Genomic DNA, 27,823 nt, shown 5'->3' on the forward strand with positions numbered 1-27,823 from the left:
CTGCAAAATTCACTTATATTATGTCCCAGGTGTAAAACTCCCCCCTCACACCCTAACTTGTAGTTCAGATGTTCTTGTTAACAAAACCATTCAGACATGTGTTATTTAATCTATATCTGAAATCAAAGCCTTGAGCACATTTCTACCAGAAAAGGATATCTTTACTCCTTTATCTATATACATATATATATATATATGTGTGTGTGTGTGTGTGTGTGTGTGTGTGTGTATGTGTGTGTATATCTGTATATAATATATTATTATTACTATATATTATATATGGTATATGTTATATATGATATAATGTATATTAATATATTATCATACACCTGTATATATATATTATACCTGTATCTGCAAGCATTTAGGATAACAGGACATTAACTTTAGAAAAGTTTTTCTTTAGCTAACAGAAACATGTAAAGAGCTAGCACCTAACTATAAATCTTTTAGAAATTTTCCTTTTTTATTTCCAATGAGTCTTTGCCTTTCTGAGTTCTGCAATTAGTACTTTCAAATTGCAATTCTTCTGTTGGTGAGTTCTGCTCCCCAGACATCCAGAGTCACAACTGAATGAAGGAAAAATTTTCTTCTAATGAGCCTTGTATTCCCTGAAAGATGCCTCGCAGGGCAAAGATTTCTAGAATTATGGGATTATTCTAGTGTATTTCCCTCTACATACACATTTAAACAAAAGGAAAACAGGCATCCCTTTTCCCATCCCTTTGCCTCCAAATACTTCTGTCATTTTATGATGATATGAAGAGACAAAATATTACTTCTTTTACCTGTAGCTTCTCCAGTTTCCAAAGGAATTGTTGCTTAAAACTATTTTATATTTAACTATACTCCTTCCTATCCAGGCTTAATATTTGATTGAAGGAAGGGGAGCTAGAACAATGGTAATATGACTCATGACGATCAAGAAAATTTTCAATGTTCTCATGTCTCCCATAATCCTTTTTCAATCATATCAAATTTTCTCATTTCAACATTTACCCCTAACAAAGGCAAGTCAATGGAATCAATATAATAGGAAAAATTTTTATTGAGTTTCATTTGCATATGTCACTGTGCTAGGGATTAGAGATCAAAAAACAAAAGTGAAATTATTTCAGAAAACTTATATTTTATTGGATACCCAATTTATCCAATGATTAATTCATTATCACCATCACATATGCATACATTATACATAATTCATATTATATACATAATATATATATATATATACACATTGTCATCATACTCATTATCCCCACATTTCTTCTGTCACATTTATGTTTGCTGTGCGTGAGGTATCACATTAGGCACTCAAAAGTCTCCAAAGATAAAATCAAACTAACTGCCATTTACTCCCCATACTGGCAGGAAGTTCTTAAAGAAATAAATCACTATTCAAAAACAAAACCACAAATTGTGCATGAGAGGGAAAAGCAATCATCAGTTCTGGTTATTTTTAAAGGAAATTAGAAAAATGTGCTACTTCATAACTCTGCAAAATAGGTCATACCCAAGTAAGAAGGATAATTAGTATATATTTGGCCTCACAAGGTATTTTATTTTCAATAACATCTTACTATGATGGTATCCCTAAAATATTCAATTCAATGTTATCATATCCAAGAGAGTGAGACTGGTCACCTTCTTCCATCCAAGATAGGTCATTGTTGCTTATAGGATATGGATCCAAACCTGGAATTTCAAAGAGAGAAAGGTGTGATAACATGATAACATTCACAAAGAGAATTCACAAAAAGAACTTTTATATCCATAACAGTGGTCACTACTTTGTTTTAGACTTGATAGTAAAAGAAAAAGAAATAAAAATGTTAAATAGAGTTAATTCAAGAATTAGAATGGGATTTGCTTTAAAAAAAAAGTTTCTTAATGAGGATTTTTTTATCCTCCTTAAGTCTGTCAGGGCATTGCTTCTCCTATTTCTAGTTCTTTTGTCATCTCTGTCAAAGCTATTAAAAAAGATAGGGAGAAATATACATAGAAAAAAGGAATTACCAGAAATTATTTCTTATATAGTTAGATAGAGATAGAGATGGAGAAAAAAGAAAATAGATTTTGATACATTTTTCAATATTCTTTAATCCCTTCATTTATCTAAACAGAAGCTTGATGTATTTCTATAAGCAAACTATTTTAACTTTTTAAAAACAACAAAATGACTTTAAATCACATTTCTGGGGATCTTAAACAACAAAAAAAGGCAAAGAGAAAGCAGCAAAGATTGTGCTGGGGGGCATTGCTGCACAATTATCAACAGTAGATGTACAAAATGAAGGCAAGAACAAAAAGGGGCAGGAAGGTTAGTAGTTCTGCATGAATTACCCAGGCTTTTCTCTTTCATCTATCTGCATTTGCTTTCCAGGGGATCTTAGGAGTGAAGGGGTACCCTCCACTTGATTGCACTTCCCTTGTGGATTGAAAAAAGAATAAGGGAAGCAGGAAGAGCCTTCAGCCTTTCTGTGTCATATTTTGTGTCATACTTCATGTGGAACAAACCTCACTTTTCTCCCCATATGTAATTCAATATTCTGCCAAATTTATGCCTGTTGTGCTTTTATCCATCATGACTTCAAAGTTACAGGAAATTTCATATCTCCCCTAGTCTTTTCCTTCTGTTTTCTTTTCCTCTGCCTACCTTCTGTTGTTTGTCTTCTACCTCAGTGGCTTTTTTTCTCCTCTCTGTATCTAATCCTTACATCCCTTTCTCCTCCGCCCCAAACTCCTGTACAATGGTCCTCCTTTCTTCGTGTTGATCCTATTTCCCTTCACTATCTCTTTATCTGAATGTGTTTAATATATGTGTATATGTTTATATTTCTGTATGTTCTGCCTTTAGTTTCTCTTTCTAGACTTTCTACCAACACCTATTCTCCATTCTGATATGTTAGTATGGGATAACCAGAAGGAAGAAGCATAGAGAAAAGGTCCTTGCTAGCATATACAAGCTCTGGTCCAGGACACAAAAAGGGGAGGAATTTAAAAATGAAGAGAGCCTGAAGGCTATGGAACACAGGAGCCATTTTATTTGCCCCTTTAAGTAATAACAGCATTATCCCTGGTATTTTAAGAGATCTGATTCTATTTTTCAGCCTCCTTGAAGAAGATGAGAGAGAAATGGAGCCAGAGTAAGAAGCAAATATTACCAAAGACCTTTAGAATATACATATGATGAATAATGCAGTATATAGTCACCTTGTTTTATGGAGGTGGAAACCAAGGCTCAGAAAAACTCCTAAAAGACTTGTCCAGAATCATACAATTAGTTTCTGGAAGATCCACCACCATAACTTAGATATTATGACTCCTATCCTAGGCTTCATACCAACTTGATTTAAAAAAGAAAAGAAAAGTTTCCTAGTTTGGAATTACCATGATTTTCTTTCCTAGGGAATTCTCATACAGGAAAAATTACAGTTCTCCCCACCAAAAAAAAAATCAAAAAGCTATAAGGAAGAAAAATTAAAACTGAGTAGGAGAAAAGATGATTTTCATGCAGCAATAAGAAATAGGTGAATATATAAACAGTTGTATCATTGTACCAAAAAACCTTTCCAAATTCAATCTATTGAAGCATTTCTAATGTAAGGAGTAGTTGAATATGTTTTTCAGAGATGAACTCAAAATAGCCGACAAAACAGTTTTACCTAAAAAAATCATGAGATCCTGGTTTCCTGTTTTTACCCATATGTGCAGACTGGAGTCAAACCCACAGGTTAAGAAAATGGAAAGGGAAATGAGAACTCAAAGTGAAGATCTGAGGAAGATATACTCCTCTTCTTTTCCTGAAGTATGTAGTTCTCACCTTCCTCAGCATCATCATATTGCTCTTCCACCAAACTGCTAAAATCCTCTTTCCTTTCTTCGTTCTCTTCCCCCAGATGAATATGTGAAACATCCTCATAGATGACTTCAGGGGAAGAATTTGCATTCACTCTAACACCTAAAGCAAGAACATAAAGGTGAAATATTCTAAAAGCTTTATAGTTCCTAGAATAGTAGAGTGAGGAAAAGGAAAGAAAGAGAATAAGACACACAGAAAGAAAGAGACAGAACAGAGAGACAGAGGAAGACAAAGATGGAGAATGAATGTATACCCATATATAAACATACATACATGTAAAAGTAAATGTGTGTACTTATGTGTATTATACATGTATGTATATTTATTCATGCTCATATTGCAGGTTATCTAGGTAAATACTTAACAGCCAGATATCAAAAAATGCATGTACAACAAAATTTTAAGCTTAATCTGCATCATTAAAAATTTCTCCATCACTTTCTAAACTCTAGACTATAACAAAGCAAAAACAAGCTCTGACTTATAGTATTTGCTAAATTTGCTAATTTCCAAGGAGGAAATGCTTATTTATCTTCTCTCACAAGTCAGTTCAAATTATCTCTAGCAGACACATATATTATATATATATATATATATATATATATATATATATATATATACATATATATATGTGTGTGTGTGTGTATATACATGCATATATAATCTAAACTAGATGGTTGTTCACCTTATCTTAATTCCTTTATCAGAGACAGCATTTCCATGAACTGCCTGAAACTCTTTCATCACTTTGCCAATCGAAAAAAAGTCTAATGTATAAATAAATTTGTTCTTTCTTCAAGTTGTTGATATAATTCTGTTCTCTATGAGGATATAGTCTTTCACGTGTAAATTGGATTTAAGTGAGGCAGAGTTGCATGAAGTCATCAGTCTCACTATGTCTTCTAAAGCCATCATTGTCCAATGGCAAGACAAAGTCATGACCACTGGATGCAGTGGATGACCTTGGTGTCTAAACACTCTACAACACCTGCTTCATCTGTCTTCATGGCTGTTGAAACAAATTTTTCTCATCAACTCATTTTGCCACAGGTAAATAAATTTTCTCCTGAGATATAGGATATCCTGAGATCATCAGAGATACTTCATGTTCCTGAATGATAGGCTTTACATCATTATAGTCAGAAGACTATTTACTCATAATTCAAAAAATTCCATAAATCTCTTTTTTACTAGAAGTTCTTTCCTTAACTATTAAAATTGCCCAATACAATCTATGTCCTTCAGCCACTTACCCTGGCAGGATCTTTTTTTGTTCCACATCAGAGCCCCCAGAAATATTAAGATGAAGCAGAGAAGAAATCCAAGGATAAAACTGATGACAACAGGAAGCATACTATGCTTCTGAGGGAATAGCAGGATACCTTAATGGGAATGGAAAATTAAAAGAATCCAGGGAGATGAGTGCATTCCTCCTTCACAGACTCATGGACCTACCCATAATTAGAGATATTGGTAAACCCATATTCCCTCAACTCCATCCATATCCCTCTGATAAGAAATCCAGTGGTGCAGGACTAACTTCTGGAACATGTTCTCAAGATATTTCAGCTATATCATTGATTCCAAAGAATTTTCTATAATAATACTAGTTCACATTCACATAATACTTTATGGCTTATAAAACACATTCCTTACAACTCAAGGAGTTGCTAGTGGAAGAATTATTATCTGCTTTTAATGAAAGTGAAACCGTGCCTTGAAGAAGTTAAGCTTTGGCCATTGTCAAACATTCAACTGCTAGCTGGGCCATAAATGGAACCTAGATCCTCAGGCACCAAGTTCAATCAATATTCATTTAGCAAATTAGACCAAGGATGAGATGAAAATTTTGTCTAAAGATGAGAAAGTCTGAAGAGAGATCCTTAGTTCAAAAATAATGGTCTTTTTTACCTCCTATTCAGCTACTCAAATCTCCATTGTTTACATAATAAGAAAGGGTCTCTATGGGATTGGTTCCCTGTCTCTTGGGTCCATGTGTCTCAGGCCCTTCACTTCTGGGATTAATAAACTGCTGTGCTATTCTTTATAATATTAAGCCTCTTTATGAAAATAATGCATTTGCAATATAAGTCATAGGCTCCTATGTTTAAGGAGAGTAAAAGAACAGTGCCCAAAGCATCTGAATACCATCTTTTTACAATCATCTTTAAAGGGTAATTGCCCTAATTAGGATTTTTTTCAGCAGCTAACTCCAGTCTGGCTCTATTTTCATACTAAATATAGAGACCTGTGTTATTTTTTTATTGAGAATTTTATGGGAAACTCATCCAAATTTTGCCTTTAATGCTATATAACCCATAGTTTCAGGCTTAGATTTTTCTGTCTCATAGATTATAAAGTCGTTGAAGGTAAGGACTGTCTTTTGCCACTTTTTGCATTCCCAGTGGTTAGCACCACAACTAGCACATAACAATTGTTATATAAATATTGATTCATCACCATGAGTTCATAATTCTGTAACTGTTTAGACACTAAGAGCTTCATTCATTGCCAAAAAAAAAAAAAGTAAACAGTAATTTTTACACCTAAGGAAATAGGGGGAAAACACAAGGATGGAAATGTTGAACTGTGATCTCATCCCAGGATGAAGAAGGAGTAATCCACAGGAGACTGTGCATTTCTACATTTTGCAAGGCATTTGGGGATAAGTGACCTGCCCAGAGTCATACAGCTAAGAAATGTTAAGTGTCTGACGTAAGATTTGAATTCACGTCTTCCTGACTCCAGGGTCACTATTACATCTATTGTCTATCTAATTGCACTGTTTCAACATTCTTTTTAAAAAATGTAGCTAATAGGAGGAGGAGTATGAGAACATTGCCTAAAGGGATGGGAACTGAGGAAATGAGAATGGTAAAAATAAATTATCTTTGGAACTATGCAAAAAGGGCCTCAAAACTATGCATACTCTTTGATCCAGTAGCATCTCTACTGAGTCTCTATCCCAAAGAAAAGGACTCATATATGCAAAAGTGTATGTAGTGGCCCTTTTTGTCAAGGCAAGGAATTGAGAATTGAGTGGATGCCCTTCAATAAGGGAATGGCTGAATAAGTTGTAGTATTTGAATTAAATTGCCTACAAGAAAAGATAAGCAAAAACCTGGAAAGACTTACACTGCTGCTTAATGAAGTGAGAAGAACCAGAATAATATTGTACACAATAACAGCAAAATTTCATGATGATCAACTACAACAGACTTGGCCCTTCTCAGCAATACAGTGATCCAAGACAATTCCAATAGACTTGGGATGGAAAATGCCTTCCACATGCAGAAAAAGAAATGGTTTGAATGCAAATTTAAAACATACTATTTTTACTTTTATTATCATTTTGTGGTCTTTTTTATTTCTTGTGGTTTTCCCCTTAAGTTTTTATTTTTCTTTCACAACATAACTAATATGAAAACATGTTTGAAGTGATTTCAGAACCCAAAATCTTACAAAAGTGAATTTTGAAAACTATCTTTATATGTAATTAGAAAAAAAAATACTATTGGGGGGAGGAAGTTGTCCAAAGTTGAAGCCACTATCATTGAAGATAATGTCCAGCCAAGAGAAGTTGACCTCTAGTAGAGACACAAGAAAATGGGAAGTAAAAGTCTTGCAAGATGATGTTGAGACCTCCCCCATATGTAGGTACCTTGAGTTAAACTTTAATATCCCCACCCTAGTTACATCTCTACTGTTGTTGCCACTCGTTACACAACCCACAATTTGTGCAAGGACTTGTCACTCACCAGAGCAATTCACAGCTGCATCTTCCTTGTGACCACAGTCATTGTGTCCCCAGGGCTCTGCAGGACAGTCCCACAGAGACAGTTCGGTGCCCTTGCACTGCACCTCATCCAACCAAACAGTCCCTGTCCCTGGTCCAAAGACAGCCTCTCTCAAAGCTGAAACGGCTGAGCCACAGCCTAGCTGCCTACACACAACCTCAGCATCCTCTAGGTCCCAGGAATCATCACACACTGTTCCCCAGGAGCCGCCATGCCAGACTTCCACTCGCCCAGAGCAGCTGTTCTCTCCATCCACGACACGCAGTCTGTTTGCCCCTGAAAATGCAGCTATTGGTATCACCAACAGGACAAGAGGCACTGAGAGGCAGACACACCAAAGGCACATAAACAGCTACCTGTGCAGTCCTGGTAGGTTGAACAGTTGAGGCTCTCTCTATTTTCATTTGTTTTTTTCTTTGTGTGTCCTACCAAAATAAAGGGATGAGAGATATCAGGACAAAAAGCAAACCTCCATTGAAAGGTGATAGTTTCGCTGACCCAATCAATCACATCTGGATCCTGTGTACAATTTGAGCTGCACAGAGAAGCTCCTTGAGAGTAGATATTCTCACAAAGGTTTAGCAATGGCCTATCACAGTATCTGGCACACAGTAAGTGTTAAATAAATGCTTGTTGATTTATGGATAAGCTGAAGAACACCAAGAGAGGGATCACCCTCCTTGTAAGGGAATTGGAAATTACTTTATATAAAATCATTTCAGTGAACTAGAGATGTTTAGAATGGAGAAAATAAAATCTATTTTAGATGCCTCCGAGCATTTGAGGGTTTATCACTTAGAAGAGGGATTAGGCTTGTTTGTTCTGTCTCAAGAGCAAATTGGAAGAAATGGATGAAATTTTTGAGAAATATACTTTGAATCAATGTGAAGAAAAACTTCCTAACAATTAGCATTGTCTAAAAGCAAAATGGCCTGACAAGTAGCGAATTCCCCACCACTAGATGTCTTCAAGTGAAAACTGAAGGCCTTTGTCAGGTATGGCAGAAATGGTATTTCTGTTTAAGTATATAATTAGGCAGAGGATCTCATAGTTCCTTTTTAACAGGTCACAGACTTAAAAGAAAACAAATGATTGGATGGGAGGCCAGGACATTATAATTTCAGTATAAAAAATACAAAATATCTAACCTGCACAGGTGAGCCAAGCTTCATCTTCTTGGGAACATGAATGTGGATGCCAGGGAGTTGATGAACACTGCCACAGAGAAGTTAAATGATGTCCACAGCATTCAATTTTGTCCAACCAACTAAACTCTGACCTTGCATGGGGCGCTTGTTTATTTTCCAGCCAACCTGAATCTCCACATTCCAACTGCCGGCATATGATCGTGAGTGAGAGATCTTTCAGGGAGTTACTACACACAGAACCCCAAGTTCCATTGTAGAAAACTTCCAGCCACCCAGCACAGATGTAGGTGTCACTGACGAGTCTCAGGGCTGTGAACTCTAGGAGAGAAAGATCAGTGATGAGCCTCTGGCATTATAGTTTCACAAAATAATAAATTTATGCAAGTAATAAGGTAGCACAATAGATAGAATACTGAGTCTAAGTCACGAAGACAAGTTCAATCCTTATTCAGAAACGACCTTTCCAAAGTTACTTAATTTCTCTTAGTTTCCTTGTCTGTAAAATATTAATGACACCTGAGATAACATGTTGCAGAACACACTGCAAACCTTAAAGTACTATAAAAATTAGCCATTATATTATTATTATGTGATAATACATTTGGGAGGAATCTTAGTTACTATCTTGTCCAAATCTCTCATTTACTGAATGGAGCAAAAAAAAAAAAAAAAAAAAAAAAGAAAAAAGAAAAGAAAAAGAAACTGTGAGAGGAATGACTAATTAAAAGTCTCACAACTTATTAAAGGGGATGCCAAGATGAGAACCCAAGTTTCTCAGCTCCCAAGTGCTCATTTCCTTCATCTCTACTTCCTCCCTTATTAAAGTCACACATGTGTGTGTTTTATATAATGCTCAAGTCCTAATTTCAAACTGGGAAGTTTACAAATGAGAAGAGCATACAGAAAAATAGTAACTTAAAAAAAAGAAAACCTAAATTATCTTCACTTTAGCATAGAAAACAATAGCAATCAAGGGGTAAGAATCTTGAGTTATGGCATCAAGCAGGCACATTTCCTGCCAAGAGCTCTCTTCCAGTCTTGTACTTTCTATTGGCAGTAGTTATAATGCTAGGCTTTTGATAAGTGATTCTAAATTGAACTCTTACTATGGCTATCTAGCACAGCATATAAAAGGGAGGATATGCAAGAAAAACAGACTTCATCATAGCAGAGAAGTACAAATATTAAATGTTCAGTTAGGTGGATGATTTTCTCTAAGAATCTAAGTTTTTGGAGAGGTATTATGGGAAGATGGTGGTTAGAAATTTCCAGACTCTCCAAATTTCTTCCACAAACAGAAAAATACCATGAAACATAGAGCAGCAAAAATAAAGGTGTAAAGCAATTGTCTTCCTAAGAGAGGTTAAGAAGACCTTAGAAAAGACTCCAAAGACTGTAATTTTGCCTGAATTAAGCATACACATCTCTAGGCCAACTTCACTTAATCAACAAACAGCAGATCCTGGAGCAGCTCAGTTAAAAAGTAGATTAGGCCTTAAGAAATTTCATCATAACAACTTTTACCTAAGTTTTTTTTTTCCCTAAATTTTACTTAATTTCCATCTAACAACAGAGAGTTAAGGGGGAGAAGATTGAAGAAGATATTTCTAGAAGCCAGATTTGATTCTGACTGGAAGTGAAATTGGGTTATGACTGTGGGTGGAAAGGAGTATATACCTTCCCTGTGAGTGTAGTTACACAGGAAGTAAGAATATTTTCAGGACAGCATGCCTAGTGGCCCTAACTTAAACTTAGGGGAGGAGAGGCATCCATGAAGTTGAGTCCCATCCAGATGGAATTCAGAAAACAATAGTAAGGTAGATTTGTGGCATATGTCAACATTATCCATAAATTGAAATTAAAACCTGATTATAATAATAAGATGATAAAAACAAAATAAAATAAAAATGAGTAAGCAAAAGAAAAAGAAGTTGGTGTTAAAGAACATCTGGGTTCTTATTTAAAGGAAGATAGTGATGTACAAAAAGCAAATTTCACCCCATAAGCCCAAAAAGAGGTGTTGGAAAAATTTAAAAAGGAATTCGAAAATCAAATAAGAAAGATTGAGAAGAAATTAAAGGGAAAAAAGTAGTCCAAGAAAATTATTAAAAGAAAGCCTATCAGAAAAAAGGACCAAAATCTTAAGAAAGAAAAATAACTTCAAAAACTAAAACTGTGAGAGGAATCAAAAGATGTTATAAGATATTAAGAAATAATAAAACTAGAAGAAAGTCTTAAATAACTCATTGGAAAAACAACTGAGCTGAATAATAGAGAAATATAAGAATTATCAAACCACCTGAAAATTATGATAAAAATTATCTAGATACAATACTACAAGAAATTATTAGGAAAAAATGCCCTCAAGTTCTAAAACAGGAGGACAAAACAAAAATAAAAAATAACCATTTGCTGGATGCTCATCAATTGGAGAACGGTTGGGTAAATTGTGGTATATGAAAGTTATGGAATAGTATTGTTCTGTAAGAAATGACCAGCAGGTTGATTTCAGAAAGAGCTGGAGAGATTTAGATGAACTGATGCTGAGTGAACTGAGCAGAACCAGAAGGCAACAACAATACTGTATGAGGATGTATTCTTTTTTTTTTTTAATTTTTTTTTATTCATTTTTCCAAATTATCCCCTCCCTCCCTCCACTCCCTCCCCCTGATGGCAGGTAATCCCATACATTTTACATATGTTACAATATAACCTAGGTACAATATATGTGTGTAAATACCTTTTTCTTGTTGCACGTTAATTATTAGCTTCCGAAGGTATAAGTAACCTGGGTAGATAGACAGTAGTGCTAACAATTTACATTCGCTTCCCAGTGTTCCTTCTCTGGGTATAGTTATTTCTGTCCATCATTGATCAACTGGAAGTGAGTTGGATCTTCTTTATGTTGAAGATTTCCACTTCCATCAGAATACATCATGAGGATGTATTCTGATGGAAGTGGATATCTTCCACAAAGAGAAGATCTAATTCAGTTCCAATTGATCAGGATGTATAGAATTGGCCACACCCAGAAAAGGAACACTGAGAAATGAGTGTAAAGTGTTTGCACTTTCTTCCCAGGTTATTTTTACCTTCTAAATCCAATTCTTCCAGTGCAACAAGAAATTCACCTCTGCACACATATATTGTATCTAGGATATATTATAACATATCTAACATGTATAAGACTGCCTGCCATCTAGGGGAAGGGGTAGAGGGAAGGAAGGGAAAATTGGAACAGAAGTGAGCATAAGGGATAGTGTTGTAAAAAATTACCCATGCATATGTACTGTCAAAAAAAATTAAATAAAATTTAAAAATATTAATTAAAAAATAACCATTCACCACATGAAAGAGATCCCAGAAGGAAACTTACAAAAATGTCATAGGCAAGTTTCAGGATTCCAAAGTTAAGTAGAAAATATTGGAAGCAACAAGGAAAAAAAAAACAATTCAAATACTAGCTGAAGACCTAGCAGCTTTTACTCTAACAGTCTGTAGATATTGGAACATTATATTCTGAATAGCTGGAATTGTGTCCAAGAATACCTTACCCAGAAAAGTTGAATATAATCCTAAATGAAAAAACAAATTTCACAAACTGAAAAAATTTCAAATATTTCTAACAAAAAGACCAGGCCTCAATGGGAAATGTGATCTAAAAGATCCAGAAGAAATTGGGAAAATATCCAAATATCCAGACTAATTATAAGGTACCATTAAAGTCAAACTGTTTAATTATATATATATAAATTATATTTTTAAAACTTTTATAATTATTGAAGTTGTTTGAAAGAAAGATAGGGATGAGTGGTATATGATGGGGTGATTCCAAAAGACAAAATTGGGTAGAAAAAGGTAAAGGAATTACATTATAAAAATGGGGCATGAAAGGAAGAATTAATGTAGAAGAGGCAGGTAAGGTTGGAGGGCTAATATTCTCATCTGGGTTGAATAGGAAATAATGTGTCTGTCTAAAAGGATGTAGAAGTCTACAGAACATGCTGAGAGGTAAGAAAACTGAAATTTTAGAGGGATGTATGGATTGGAATTTGGAATGTAGGAGGACAGGATAGGGGATACTTTTGGAAAGATGTGTTGACTGAGATTAGGGGAAGATATTGACAAAGCTCTTGGAAGGAAGAGTGAAATGGGGGTGGGAGGATGGCAGAAGAAGATAAGATAACAGGAATAGGGCAAAAGAAGAGGCTGAGAAAGAACATAGTGAGTAAAAATAACGGAAATTCACAAATAGTAATTACAACTCTGAATACTGAATGAATGTAAATGGAATGTTTTTAGCTACATGAGAAAAAGAACTGGAAATTGCAAGGAGCTCCATCAATTAGGGAACAAGTTGTAGGATATGATTGTGATGGAATACTATTGTGCTATAAGAAATATTGAGCTCAATGATCTTAGAAAGGCATGGGAAGGCTTGCACAAAATGGTGAAAGGTGAAATGAACAGAACCAAGAGAACATTGTATATAGTAATAGCAATATGGTTTTTTAAATGACCTGAGCAACTAGGTAATTTTTAATATTATAAATACACAAATTTTAAAAAGGATATATGAAAATACTATATGTATCTAGAGACAGAATTAATAAATAGAAACATGTATGAATGTATAGAATAATTTTACATACATATACACCTATTTGTGCCTAGTGGTAGCCAAATTTAGATTGGGGAGTAGAGAAAAAAAAGGGAAAAAAGAAAATTACATAATAACTGATGTATATTTGGAGGGAATAGCAAGTTGTACATGACAAATTTGTAGTTTCATGTGAAATCATATTGTTTAATGTACTATGGAAATTCTTGTTTTGTTCCATGAATTGAAAATAAAAGAAATTAAGAGAAAAAAAACAAAACAAAACAACATAAAAATGGAAAAACATGTTCAGACTTGTACATTAGGAAGATCACTTTGATACCTGAGTGGAGTATGGTCTTCAGTAGAAAGACACTTGAGACAGGGACACTAACTGGCAAGCTATTTCAATGGGACTTATGTGAATTAATAAGTACCTGCACTATGAGAGTGATAATGTCAGGTAGAATTGACAGGACTTGACAGCAGATTGGATAGAGGGAGTGAGAGAAATTGAGAAGTCAGTAATGGTTGTGAATTTCGGTGGTTGGGAAGCCTGTGATATCTCAACAATAATAAGAAGAGGAAGAAGTTTAAGGGTAAAAATAGGAATATGTACATGGAGCGTTGAAGATGTCCATAGGATATCCAGTCCAAGTTGGCTAATAAATGGTTGGGGTATAAAGTTGGGGTTCAGGAGAAAGGATTGGATTGATAAATCTGAGACTCCTCTACACAGATAATAATCAAATCCATGAAAAGTGATGAGATCACCTACTGAAATAGAATAGAGGACCAAGAAAAGAAGGCCTAAGACTTCCTGATGTTGTTTTTCTCTTGTTCTCCAAGAGGATCAGGGAGGTGATACTATACCATGCAAATGAATTGGGTTTAAGTGAGAGAGGGCTGGGCAAGGTTGGAGAACATCCAGGGTTGGCAAGCATGGCATGGATAAAAATAGAGGGAGTCATCACACTGTTAGGAAGAATTTTGACACAACTTGAGTAGTTAAGAAGTAGCTGAGCACAGCACCTTGATGGCAAGGCTAATTAGTTAAATTAGGAAATGTCTCAAGTGCTAGGCTTGCTCCCTTTCCAGGAGAAGCATACAAGAGATCTCTATCCTGACCTTACCTCTTTTGGTGTAGCTTTTAATGTACCAAACTTTCCCTCCAAAGAATCTAATACGTGAGGGGAGAAGTTCCATCATCCATCATTAAGTGACTTTCTTGGGTTTTTCCCAAGATTCCAAGGCATACCTGGTTCCTATAGGGCAGAGACTTCCTGAAAGGCTTGCCCTGGGGAGGCTTAGATCTCCTGACATGAGGTGCTCTGTGTCCTATATCAAAAAGAATGGGTAGAGCCTCCTTTGATGCTACTTAGAATAGGAATCATCTTTAATACAGGCCATAGTGGGACAGAGAATTACTTCTGGCTCAAATTCTTTTCTATATGTTAGTTCCTATTGAGTTCAGAGGAAGAAGAAAAAAGTCTACCCACAGCACAGATATAATAAATGAATCCATAAGAAATCTCCTCTTGCATTTGCCCTGGTTTCAAGAAATACATCTGGGAAATTTGCATTTGCTCCATGTAATGTTCCTTTTTCACTGTTGGTAATCGAGAGGTAATCCTCACCTTGGTTTATTAGACCCAGTGTTTGAGCCATAATGACCTCAGAGTCAGTATTCCAGGTAAATTGTTGCAACTAGTCATCAAAGAATCCACAACAAGCCAGGGAGTCTTGGACTCAAGTCAGAGTGGAGCACTGGGTTTGGAACTTGGGACTAGATTCTAAAGAATAAAGGAGCTGCTAAGTGGTGCAGTGAATAGAGCACTGGTCCTGGTGTCAGGAGGATCTGAGTTCAAATCTAGCCACAGAAGCTTGATACTTACTAATTATGTGACCCTGCACAAGTCACTTAACCCTGATTGACTCACAAAACAAACAAATAAATAAATAAAATTAAGCTTGGACCCGTTTTCTTCGCTAGAAATTGAGGTGGTATAAGGGAAAGGATTATTTATGCTTTCATATGTTGGGAAAGTATATATGGACACTATAATGCCTCTTGATTCATTGGCCAGAACAAGGATCTGGCATGGCCAAAGCTACAAATAAAGACTCTTTTGGCAGGTTTGAGTCAATTTGAAATTCAAGAAACTAGAAAAAGAGAGATCAATTGCAAGATTATTATAAATGTCTAGGCAAAAATTTAAAGTAACTTGAATTAAGCTGGTTGCTTAAAAGTAGGTCAATATAAATAATTTGATGGGATGAAGAAGAGGAAATAGACAAAGATGACTAAAGTTTAAATAACTGAGAAAATTGAGGTGTTGACAACAGAAATAAGGTCATTGGGAGCATTAATCTACCTCAACATGTTAGGGTACTCTATGAGTTTTTGCATGGCTTTTCTATTATGGAAATAAATACTTTGAGAATGAAATTACATGTGCCACTATGTGTTTTACAAAGTTCATCATAGACTGAAATAATTTCAATGCAAACATCTTTATGAGTTATGAACTAAAAGTCACTAGTTTCCAAACTATCCCAGAAAGCCATACACAGACCTGAGCAGAGAACACCAGCATCCTCCTTGTGTCTGCAGTCATGCTGGCCCCAGCCTCGGGACGGGCACTGCCAGAGTTCAGACTCATTACCAGAGCAGCTCAGCTCGTCCAGCCAGATGGGCCCAGACCCTGCTCCATAGTGAGCAGATCCCATGGCACTGAGGGCCACACCACAGTCCAGCTGCCTGCATATAACATTGGCATCATATAGGTCCCAGGAATCATCACACACTGTGCCCCAGGTGCCATTGTGGTAGATCTCCACTCTCCCAGCACAGCGGCCAGTGCCATTCACCAGGCGGATCCTTTTGCTCCCTAAGGGCCAAAACCCATAATTAGCATAAATATGAAATAGTGCATCATGAAAATTAAAAAAAACATAAATTAAAGCAACTCTGATATTCTACCTCAAATAGCTCAGGTTGTAGAGATCACCAATAAAAGAGAAATGACAAGTGTTAAAGGGACTGTGGGAAAAGAGACATTTTAGTGCACTGTTGATGAGACTATGGACTAGAACAGTCATTCTGGAAAATAATTTGGAACTTTTCCATAAAAGTCATTAAACTATATTCACTTTGATCCAACAATACTACTACTCAGCCCATAGTCCAAAATGAATTTTTGAAGAGGAAAAAGATCTATATGCACAAAAATATTTATGCCCTTTCATAGTGGTAAGGAACTAGAAATTAGACAGGGAATGAATGAAAAACAATAGTATGTGAATGTCATTAAATACTATTAAAAATACTAGCAAATATGAAGGGAAAATTTGTATGAACTTATGGCCAATGAAGTGAGCAAAAGAAAAGTTTTGCAATAATAACAGCTCTTTAAAAAAAAAAAACTAAAAAAATCTTAGGAACTGCCATCAATACTAGGAACAATCAGAGAATTGAGAAGATGAACCATATTTTCTACATCCTGGAAGATAGCTAAAAGACTTTAATATGCAGAATGAAACACAGTGAGCTCTTTAATGTTACATTATATTCAGACCAATGTAGAAACTGGAGACTTGTTTTGCTTGACCATGAATATATGTTTCTAGAATTTTGTTTCTTCCTTCTCAGAGGTGTGGGAGAAACATTGGGAGCAGCTAGGTGGTGCAGAGGATAGAGCAGCAGCCCTGAAGTCAGAAAGACCTGAGTTCAAATCTGGCCTCAAACACTTAACACTTCCTAGTTGTGCGACCCTGGGAAAGTCACTTAACCCCAATTACCTCAGGGAGGAGAAAAAAAATTGTGATTGAAAAAATAAAATGTTAGGAAAATAAGCCAGGAAGTTTCTGAAGGATTGCGAAGATACTCACCTGAGCAGATGACACCAGCATCCTGAGTGATCCCCACTGGAGTCAAGGCAGACATGGAGACATTACATTGGTCCAGCTGGGTCTCTTTGCCCACACACTTCACACTGCTTAGACCTATAGGACCTCTCATGTAGTAGGGCACAGATAGGTGAAAGGCTCTTTCTGCCTCTCCACAATAGAGCTGTCTACATACAACTTGGGCACCATTCAGATCCCAAGCAGCATCCTGGACTCCACCCCAGACGCCATTCAAGAAAATCTCAACTCTTCCATCACAACGGCTGTGTCCATCCCTCAAGCGAAGAGAATCTAATTCAAACAAATGAGAAATACAGTAAATCTGAAAGGAGATCCAGTGTGCCTCGTAGCTAATGTGAAAGAGAAATGAAGAACCCTTCCTGGGACATAAGGACCAAATTCAACTGCCCTGACTGAGAACAGTTTAAAAGAATCCCAAGTATATTATGGGCAGTCAAGCTACAGTGGATATGGTGGCAGGCTTGGAATCAGAAAGACCTGGGCAAGTCACATAATCCTGTCTGCCTCGGTTTCCTCATCTGTAAAAAGAGCTAGAGAAAGTAATGGCAAAGTCCTCTTTGCCAAGAAAACCCCAAATGGGATAACAAAAGAGTCAGATAAAACTTTAGAATGGCTAAACGACAAATGTATCCTAGAAATTCAGGCCTGAAGAAAGCAATGATTGGAACCAGAAACAGGAATAAGGCATCCAAAGACAAGAATCTTCATTATTAGCAATAAGCAGGGATCATTCCCAAGGATAAGAGCGATTGGACAATTTTACCCTTTTTGACGATATGGGGGCATGATCGTAACTTAATGACCTTGGATCAGTAACCCAGATATAGTGTACTAAACAAAGTTCAAAGATCTATGTTCAATTGCTGATTTAAACATATAGAAAGACAAATCACTTCACCTCAATAAACTTCAGTTTCTTCATCTATAAATTAGGAATAATATTTTCCCTTCCCACTCCCCACTCATTTCTAAGGAAGTGTTTTATAAACCCCGGAAGTAAATTAACCATAGAGTTCTTATGTCTAAAGCTAGTTAAGTATAAATCCACACTAAGACTTTTGAGACACTCTCTATAATATATTACTAATTTGCAAATCATCAGGAAAGAGTGTTAGGGATTTTTTTTTATTTTAATGGGCTGAATAAAAATAGGGGAAGAGATCACTCAGTTTTTCTGTTTAAATGATGGACTTTGTGATTGAATGTACTGGAGGATAATGAAACAAATAACAAAACTACAAATATGATCATTTTTAAAATTCAATTCTAATAGATTTTTAGTGAAAAACTCATGTTTCTACATCAGGCCATCTCCTCTTATGTGATTCCTTCTGGTGCCGTGGATACAGCTAGAGTTAATTTAGAGTAATTCTAGGATTTAAACCTTAATTATTATAAATGCCAGGCTTCTCATTTTTCAGTTGATATAACTAAGGCTCAGAAAAGGCATTTGACCAGCTCATAGTCACACAGATAGTAGAATCGCAATTCCAACCCAAGTCTTCTAACTGCAAACATAATGCCCTTTCTACCAAGCCATATTTCACCAGCATTTCCCCATATGAACTAGTTTGTTCATGCCAGCATCTTCTCTAAGAAGTCTCACACAAGCAGTTACATCTGTCTGTCTGTGTTTCTGTCTCTGCCTTGGCACTCACTTGAGCAGATGGCCCCAGCTACATTTCCCAGGGCACATACAGATGCTCCCAGTATGTTTGTTGAGCAGTTCCACAAGTGAAGCTCTGTCCCTGTGCAATGAAATCCATCAGTAAAGATCGAGCCAACTCCTTTCCCAAAATAGCCTCCTCCTGGAGCTGCCACAGCTTGGCCACAGTTGAGCTGATAGCAGAGGACATTAGCATCTTGTATATCCCAATGACTGGCACAGAGTGGGTCCAGACCCCTTTTATCGCAACTTCCACTCTCCCTGAACATCTGTTGCTGCCATTGACCAGCCGGTATTCTGGGAACACACAAAAAAGGAACTTTTCATAGGGACATTGTGCCCATAAATAGTAAGAGATCCCAGTAACTAGTAAATTTCAGCAAAGGACTTATTTCTGACAGAGGGAAACATTAATAGTCATCAGATACAAAGAGAGAGAGAGAGAGAGAGAGAGAGAGAGAGAGAGAGAGAGAGAGAGAGAGAGAGAGAGAGAGAGAGAGAGAGAGAATAGGCTATATTTTTACACCAAAAACAAATTGTGTAAACACAAACTTTGTCTCTTGAATCATTTGTCACATACAGCATGGAGAAAAATACATAGTCAATATAACATATAGATAATCTGTCTAGTACACTTTGATAAGTATTCATTAGTTCCCTACTGCACGCAAAACTTTTGATGAAGCACAAGAAGTGATTTGCTTCTCAAAGCAACAGAAAGTGTTTAAAGGATCGAAAAGAAATGGACCAACACAGACTTCCTAAAATGTAGTTTAGAGATGACAGCCAGAGTTGCGAATGCTACATTGTAGAAAAAAATATTATAAATTAGGAAGCACCTAGGGAAAAACAAGAACATACAATGAATAATTCTTCCCCCCAATTTATGTATCTTTTCAAGCAATAAGCAGCTATTAAGCATTTATTATGTGCCAGGAACTCTGCTAAGCACTAGAGATAGAAAAATCTTTTAAATCTGAATTTCCAACTATTCATATTTCATCTTTTACATGTAGATGACACACTGGATAGTGTTTTAATTTGGATCAGGAAGATCTGAGTTCGTATCCTGCCCTCAGAATCTTATTTATTCTGTCTCAGTCCTCAGTTTCCTTATCTCTAAGTGAAGATAATAATAACACTCATTTCAGAGGGTCATTGTGAAAATCAAATGACATCACATGAGTAAAAGTGCCTTGCAAATCTTAAAGTAAATGCTAGTTATTATTACTAATGATAATAATAAGTTGAAATTATCATTGCATATTTCAGTAGAAACTAATGTGGGGAGAATTTTTCTTTTAAGGTAAGAAAACAGAAAATTGTGTGAACTAATTATATGGCTGAAGAAAGCTACCACCTAAATTCATGAAATTCTTCCCCAGGAGAAACACAGAATAGATCACAGGAGAATTACCCACTCACCTGCTTGCCACAAAGGTAAATGGTAGAATTAGTCAAGAGAAAAAATAAAGTTCACAAATAAAAAAGTATTTTAAAGAGATGTAAAGTTTATAAAGATTTAAGTGTAGTTAAGTGTGGGCACTTACTCTACTCCATTTAAAAATAGAAGTCCCAGATTTCTCCATTGGATCAGGCAATTAAAGGTATAAAGTAAATGTAATCTAACACCTATACCAAGTTGATATTGATGTGGGGTTTATGATTTAGACATAAATATTGACACTATAAGAAATTTAGGACAATAAGGGACAGTCTACCTCTCAGATCTGTGGAGAAGGAAGGAATTTTTGATCAAAGAAGAACTACAGAACATTATGAAATGAAAAATAGATCATTTTGATTATATTCAATTAAAAAAGTTTTTGTACAAACAAATGCAGTCAAAATTAGACTGCAGAAAACTAGGGGAGGGAGAATAAAGTAAGAAGATTTGAAATGTTTTGACCATTGGATTAAAGTAGATAACAACCACACAGAAACCAATATGTGTCTAGTTGAAGAGAACCAGTTATCCCCTGTGGGGTTATAGAAGACATCAAGAGCCAGTTTAAAAGGCAATATCCAGTAGGGAAGCAGTCAGGTTTAAGGAGTTACACTGCCCACTCTGACACTGACTATATCATGGGGTCAAAGATCTAAGTGCAAATCTCCCTTCAGACATGTAGACTAGTTATACGATCCTGGGCAAATCATGTAACCCTATTTACCTCAATTTCCTCATCTGTAAAATAGGAAGGAAATGGCAAACTACTCCAATATCTGTGCCAAGAGAATCCTTAATGAGGTAGTGAAGAATTGGAACTGAAAATGGCTAAAACTACTTTGGGGACTTGAAAAGCATAAGACACACTTTATCCTTATTTTCAGGGACTGATATAATCCTTTGCACATGATTTGTGCTCAATAATTGTTGTGTGTGCTTTTTTTTAAATTTGTTTACTTTTTTAAAAAAAACATTGCCAGGGCAGCTAGGTAGCTCAGTGGATAGAGCACCAGCCTTGAACTCAGGAGGACCCGAGTTCAAATCTGTTCTCAGACACTTAACACTTCCTAGCTGTGTGACCCTGGGCAAGTCACTTAACCCCAGCCTCAGGGAAAAACAAAAAACAAACAAACAACAAAAAAAAAAATCATTGCCATGTTTGTCATATTGTGCAAGAAAAATCAGGTGAAACATGAGAAAGAAAAATCAAAGAAACAAAAAAAAAAAACAAAAAAGGTAAAAATACTATGCTTCAATTCACATTCAGTCTCCATAGGTCTCTCTCTGGATGTGGATGTCATTTTCTATTCCAAGTCCATTGGAATTGTCTTGAATCATCACATTGTTGAGAAGAGTCAAGTTCATTACAATTGATCATCATATAATCTTGTTATTGTGTCCAATATTTTCCTGGTTTTGTTCACTTCACTCAGCATCAATTTATGTAGGTCTTTTCAGGCTTTTCTGAAATCAGCCTGTTCATCATTTCTTATAGAATAATATTCCATTACATTCATATACCATAACTTATCTAGCCATTCCCCAACTGATGAGCATTCATTCAATTTCCAGTTCCTTTCCACTACAAAAAGTGTGAACAATAAAACTGTCAAGGAAGCTTTATGATAGATTAGAAAGTAGATTTATATGGAGTATATTACAAAGTAGTTGCATGAGCCAGAGCATGAAGATAAAGTACAAACAGAAATGAAATTAGTTTCTTTGATCTGATCCCAGAGAGATGCCTCACCTGAACATATGATCCCAGCATCCAGATTGTGTGTACATGACTTCTTATGCTTTGACTCTCGGGGACAATGGAACAAGAGAGATTCATTCCCTACACACTGAAAGACTTCCTTCCACACCTGACCAGAGCCCTCTCCAAAATGTGCTCCTCCTGGGATGGAAACTGCTGCTCCACATTGTAATTCCCGGCAGACTACATGGGCTGTTTGAAGGTCAAGGTCTGAGTCACAGATAGTGCCCCACGTCAGGCCTTTTCTCACTTCCAGGCGTCCTGCACAGGGATGTTCACCTCCTATCAGCCGAACCTCTATGTGTTCTGGGTAGAGAAGTAGTCCATCAGAAAGATGAAAGAAAACTGACCCTTTTCAGTTGAAATGACAATTTTTCAGTGGCAAGTCCCTCTCTCACATATTCACTTAATTTAATTAACTACTTAGTTGACTTAAATAAATTTTACAAACATTTAAGTAGGTAAGATGTGTTAAGTTCCCTACTGGAAAATGTAAATATAATACAAACAAAATAAGTGAGACAATGTCTGCCTTTCAGGAACTTAGCCTTTCTAAAGGAAAAATAAGATATGCACAGGTAAGTTTAATATAAAGATGGCAAGAAGGAAAAGTTGAGATAGAGAGATGCATAGGTAGATAGATAGATAAATACTTAGAAACAGATACATAAATACTTAGATGCATACATACATACACACATAGCCTATAGATTCATAGATACATGCATTCATGCAAACATACATACATAGATGATAGATACATAACTATATAAATACATAGAAACATGAATACATACATACATAGATGATGAATATAGATACAGAGATATGTAGATATATAAATACATAGATAAATATAGAGAGACAGAGACAGATGGAGAGAGATGAAAAATATATAATAGAGACTTGGAAGAGGAAGAAATAGTTCTCTCCATAGGCATTTCTTCTTCAATATCTACCAATACTCTGGAGCACATTTAACAAAAAGTGACCAGAGTTCTGAGATAACTTGAAGTATGGATTTCACCCTAGAGTAGAGAATATTTGGGAGAAAAATAAGAGTTATCTAAAGTACTTGAGCAAGTGGTCTGTAGTATACTTCCTGTATTGTGCCTGTCTTTAGACAGTTCCTCCCTCCCTTTCTCTTTTTAGCCGAGGACCTTCTTGACCTACAGTGAATAGAATTCAAATCTGACCTCATACACTTACTAGCTACATTATTCTGAATTAACTTCAGTCTGCCTCAGTTACTTCAACTATAAAATGGCAACAAACCTAATAATTATCACCCAACATTGGTATGAAAATAAAACATAATGTTTATAAAGAATTTTTGCATATTATATTAATGCTAGCTGCAAAAATAAATCATTTCAGACTATTTCTTAAACAAATCTCATTACATATATGATGATCCTTAACCAAGAGGCCATCATCCCTAATTTTAACACCAATGATCAGAAATACAAATTCTATTCTCAAAAATCAATTTCTTAAATATTCCTTTTCCAACTTCAACATTCTTTACTCATGCACCAGTTTAAATCAGTAATAGGAAAAAAATACATGTGACATGCCCCTAGAACTATAATTTTCCAGTTTTGTGAATAACTAAATACAAAATATTTGGCTTCCTCCATTCAATCTATCAACAAATCAAGTAATAAATGAAAAGTATACAGTAAGTACAAATTCTCAAATTGGGAAGTAAGGTGTTTCCTTTTTTAATCAAAAATTAATTTTGCACTCTAAGTTTTTGTGTTCTCAAAGCCTAAGAGATTCAACAGGTTACTAATTTTAAAATAATAACAAGAATAATAAGTGAAATAATTTGAAATGCCATCAATTTTATTCTCAAGAACCTCACAAAGTTTGGAATATTTGAACTTAATGATTATTTAATGATTTATATATACACTAGAAGAATCAAATTCTGATCTTTTATAATCATTATTTTCTACTCATCTTTGAATTGCAGCCTGTTTTTTACATTGTAGATACAGAAAGCAAATTTTTCTAATGGACCAGTGAGTAAATGCCAAACACAAGTAACCTAAGAGATGATGGTGATCTCCTGGTCCAGAATAAGAAATCTGACATACAGAAGAGCTAAGACAGATCTGTGCTTCTTCTGCAGAAATGGAGATAGGAAATATGCAGAAACTGATTTCCATTAACAGGAGGGTTCCTAGGTTTCAAATAATTTGATTTTTTCTCCAGTTCATAAGGAAATAGATACTATAATGTTCTTTGGGAACAGGTACCCTAAATATTTTTACTAGTCTACAAAACTTTCATGACCAAAATGATATTTTATAACATACAAACTTAAAATGAGTGTTTCAAGTTACACATAAGAGACCAAAAGTTTCAACTACTATTTTTTTTATTTTATAAATTTAGAAATATGCTTTTTATTTTGTTTATTAAATTCATAATTTTTATAACCAGTAAAAAAAAAATGACTGCTTTCTGCTCTTCTCTCTAAATCCTTCTCTTCTTGTCTCTGTTTCATCCTCCATCTCCACTTCATCCACTCCCAAAATAGTATCACCACTACTTACTTGCATGCTACAGAAGGACAATAGCTTGGAGAAAAGAATTTAGATAGTTTTTGAGTCATTGTAATTATCTGGATTGAGAGATATTGTTCTACTGAGCTCTTTGTAGGAAACAAAAATCATTCATAGACAGTAGCTGATCTTACTTGAACAGATTACTTCAGTCTCCTGGGGTTGATAACAACCCCTCCGGAAATTGTTGTTCAGTATACAGTTACGGATTGTTGACTCTGTCCCTATACATTTCACATATTTTGAAGTATTTTTCAGTTCTTCTTTGGAAGCTTGAACAGCTGGGCCACATCTCATCTCATGACAAAACACATTTGCTTCTTCCATATGCAGACCACATAGTCTATCGGCACCCTTTTTAATTCTGATCTCTGGCAATCCTGCACAGGGACTTTTCCCATTGACCAGGCCAACTCCCTCAAAGATTCCATCTACAAAAGCAACAGGCCAAAATAAACAAAATTCTTTGAGAGATCATAAGAGAGAGAAAAGAAAGCACAGAGACAATAGCAGATCTAAAGGATGAATACTTGGGAGTTCTATATTCATTTGCTTTGGTGGATTAAAAGATATGAATCCAAATGTCATTGAATCTTTCATGCTAACAGTTTGGGCAGCCATCATGATTAAGATTTGAGTGCTTTTTTGAATAGTTTCAAGGAGCTACTCCCAGCTTCATGTTGGAAAGCCATCATGATTAGGATTTGAGTGCTTTTTTGGATAATTTTAAAGAGCTACTTCCAGCTCCATAAGGTAATATAGTTCAAATAAGTAGAGTCAAAAAACATGCTAAGTCTAGGGGTTTTAATTTAAAGGCCCATGAACTTTAAAAAATATACAAATATTTTTTAAATTGTATTTTATGATTATTTTTGTAATACTATAGATTTCATTTGATACCCTTAAAAGCATTATTCTGAAAAAGGACCCTTAGATTTCTTCAGGCTGCTAAAATGATCCATGACAAAAAAGTTAAGCATCCCTGCACTTCCAAAATATTCACCAATCTGCACTGAGAGGAGAATTTTCCTCACCCAGAGGTCTGAAAACCTCTGAAATGACAGACTTATAAGAAAAAACGATTATGCATGAGTACTACAAAGAACTAGTCATTTCATCTATGTGAGTTTTCTGACAATGAAAACTGCAGCTCTTTCCAGACAGTGCATTAGCATAAGAGCTTCATGAATTGTCACTGCCCAGAAAAAATATCACCTGGTGACCTAATTGTTAGGAATAAGCTTCTCTGGACTTAACTAGGCAGGGCCCCAGTATAGCAAACACAGAGCTCAACACTGGCCTTTATTCAAAGTTTTTCCAATCTATCGAATCCTTATTGCTATATTGGCATATCTTTTGAGAATCCCAAGTTACTTCTATATCATGATAATGAATAAGGGTAGTACTTTAGGCCAATTGGAAGTATGGCTACTTAATAGGTATAAACAAAGAAAGAAAGACAGAATGGGATGAAGAGAGGGAGGGAAGAAAGGAGGGAGGGAAGGAAGAAGGGAAGTAAAGAAGGAAGGAAGAAGAAAAAGTGAGGGGGGAAAGGAGTGAAGGAAGGAATGAGAGGAAGGGGATAAAAAGGAAAAAACAAAAAATAGAAAAAGAATATCGAGATGATGGGTATATTTAAATGGCATAAATAAAAGAAAGATTATACATAGATAATTAATTCCAAATCAAATTAAATTTGGTATGGATTGACAACTGGACATAAGATTGTTCATATTATGTCACAGAACCCTTCCATAACCCAGAGGCAGCTATGCAGTATTATGGCCCTGAGTGATGGACTTGGACTCAAGAAGATTTAAATTTGAATCCTATTTCAAACACCTATTTACTGTATGACTCAGTCATTTATACCTCTTTGTACCTCAGTTTCCTCATTTGTAAAATGAAGAAATTGAACTCATTAGACTTTAAAACCATTTCAAATGTGTGATCATAAAATCAAATTCATGATGGCTATGTATAATTTTTATATTCCTGCCTAGAATGACTTCCAAAAGTTATTAAAGCTCTGCCAAAGATTGGCAGCATTTGACATTTGCCTTTTCCTATCCACCATCTTGCACCTAATCCTCATTTTCTATGCTAAAAGTATATGGCACATAACAATGATATTTCTGACATTATAGTCAGAAGATTAGGGGATTAAGGAGTGGGGGCAAAAAACCATATTCTGGGCTTTTAATCCTCATGGTGTTTTTTTCTGTCACTATTAGTACCAAAAGCAGTTAAAATAGACAAAGCACTGCTTGTATGCAGGAATTAGTCTGGCCACAGTTTAGAAAGCATTTGACTAGGCTCTGTCCTGAGTTTCTCCCATCATCTCTGGGTACAAAGAGCTGGAGTAAGCCATAGACCTCTCTTCCTGGTGAAACAGCTCCATCACCCAAAGGACTTTTACATTGCATTCTTTGTTTTCTAAGAATAAACTGGAACTTCCGACCTTAGGCTATGAATGGTCCATGCACAATACATTTTTATTGTAAAACACTTAGATGGAGACCCTTGAATTTGATGTACTAGCAGGATATTTTCTGACTGAAACTGCCCCTAAAAAGATAAGGCACCTAACTACAAAAAAGGAGCAGGCTATATTTCTTAGCAAAGGAGAGATTCTGGTTTCAAATTAGAAAACATATTGACTTACTCAAACAAAGAGCTACCCCAATCCATTCATAGGAACAATTTTTTTGACTCCATTCCCCAATGTTGCAGTCCCAAAGGGATGTCTCATTGCCTCTACAGGAAACATCATGGATCCAGGGTTGGAGAACCTCTCCAGGTGAGGGTACATACTTCGGAGCCCCAACTCCATCCCCACAGCCAAGCTGCCGACAGATCACAGATACCTCTGCCAAAGTCCAGACTTCACTGCACACTGACCCCCATGATCCCTGGTGTTTAACCATTACTATTCCATCACAGGAGTTCAATCTGTATGCTAGTTTCAATTTCTCTGTAATTTCATCTTCTGAAAGTAAATAGACATTAGTTAGAAGAGGGAAGGTAGGTCCTGTTCTCAT

The 27,823-nt window shown here is 35.7% G+C and overlaps 1 protein-coding gene across 1 annotated transcript; it reads right to left on the reverse strand.

The window, feature by feature from the left end:
- Positions 1-1,579: 1,579 nt before the first annotated feature.
- On the reverse strand, positions 1,580-27,823 carry LOC141553007 (scavenger receptor cysteine-rich domain-containing protein SCART1-like). Its single transcript, XM_074284875.1, is given in 12 exon segments — positions 1,580-1,695; positions 3,824-3,961; positions 7,621-7,935; positions 8,016-8,084; positions 8,808-9,125; positions 15,984-16,298; positions 17,299-17,607; positions 18,996-19,232; positions 19,235-19,300; positions 22,201-22,515; positions 24,917-25,213; positions 27,448-27,823. Coding segments are annotated over 12 exon segments (2,871 nt in total).

This window comes from Sminthopsis crassicaudata, chromosome 2 (genome assembly GCF_048593235.1).
Source record: "Sminthopsis crassicaudata isolate SCR6 chromosome 2, ASM4859323v1, whole genome shotgun sequence".
Classification (NCBI taxonomy): Eukaryota; Metazoa; Chordata; class Mammalia; order Dasyuromorphia; family Dasyuridae; genus Sminthopsis; species Sminthopsis crassicaudata.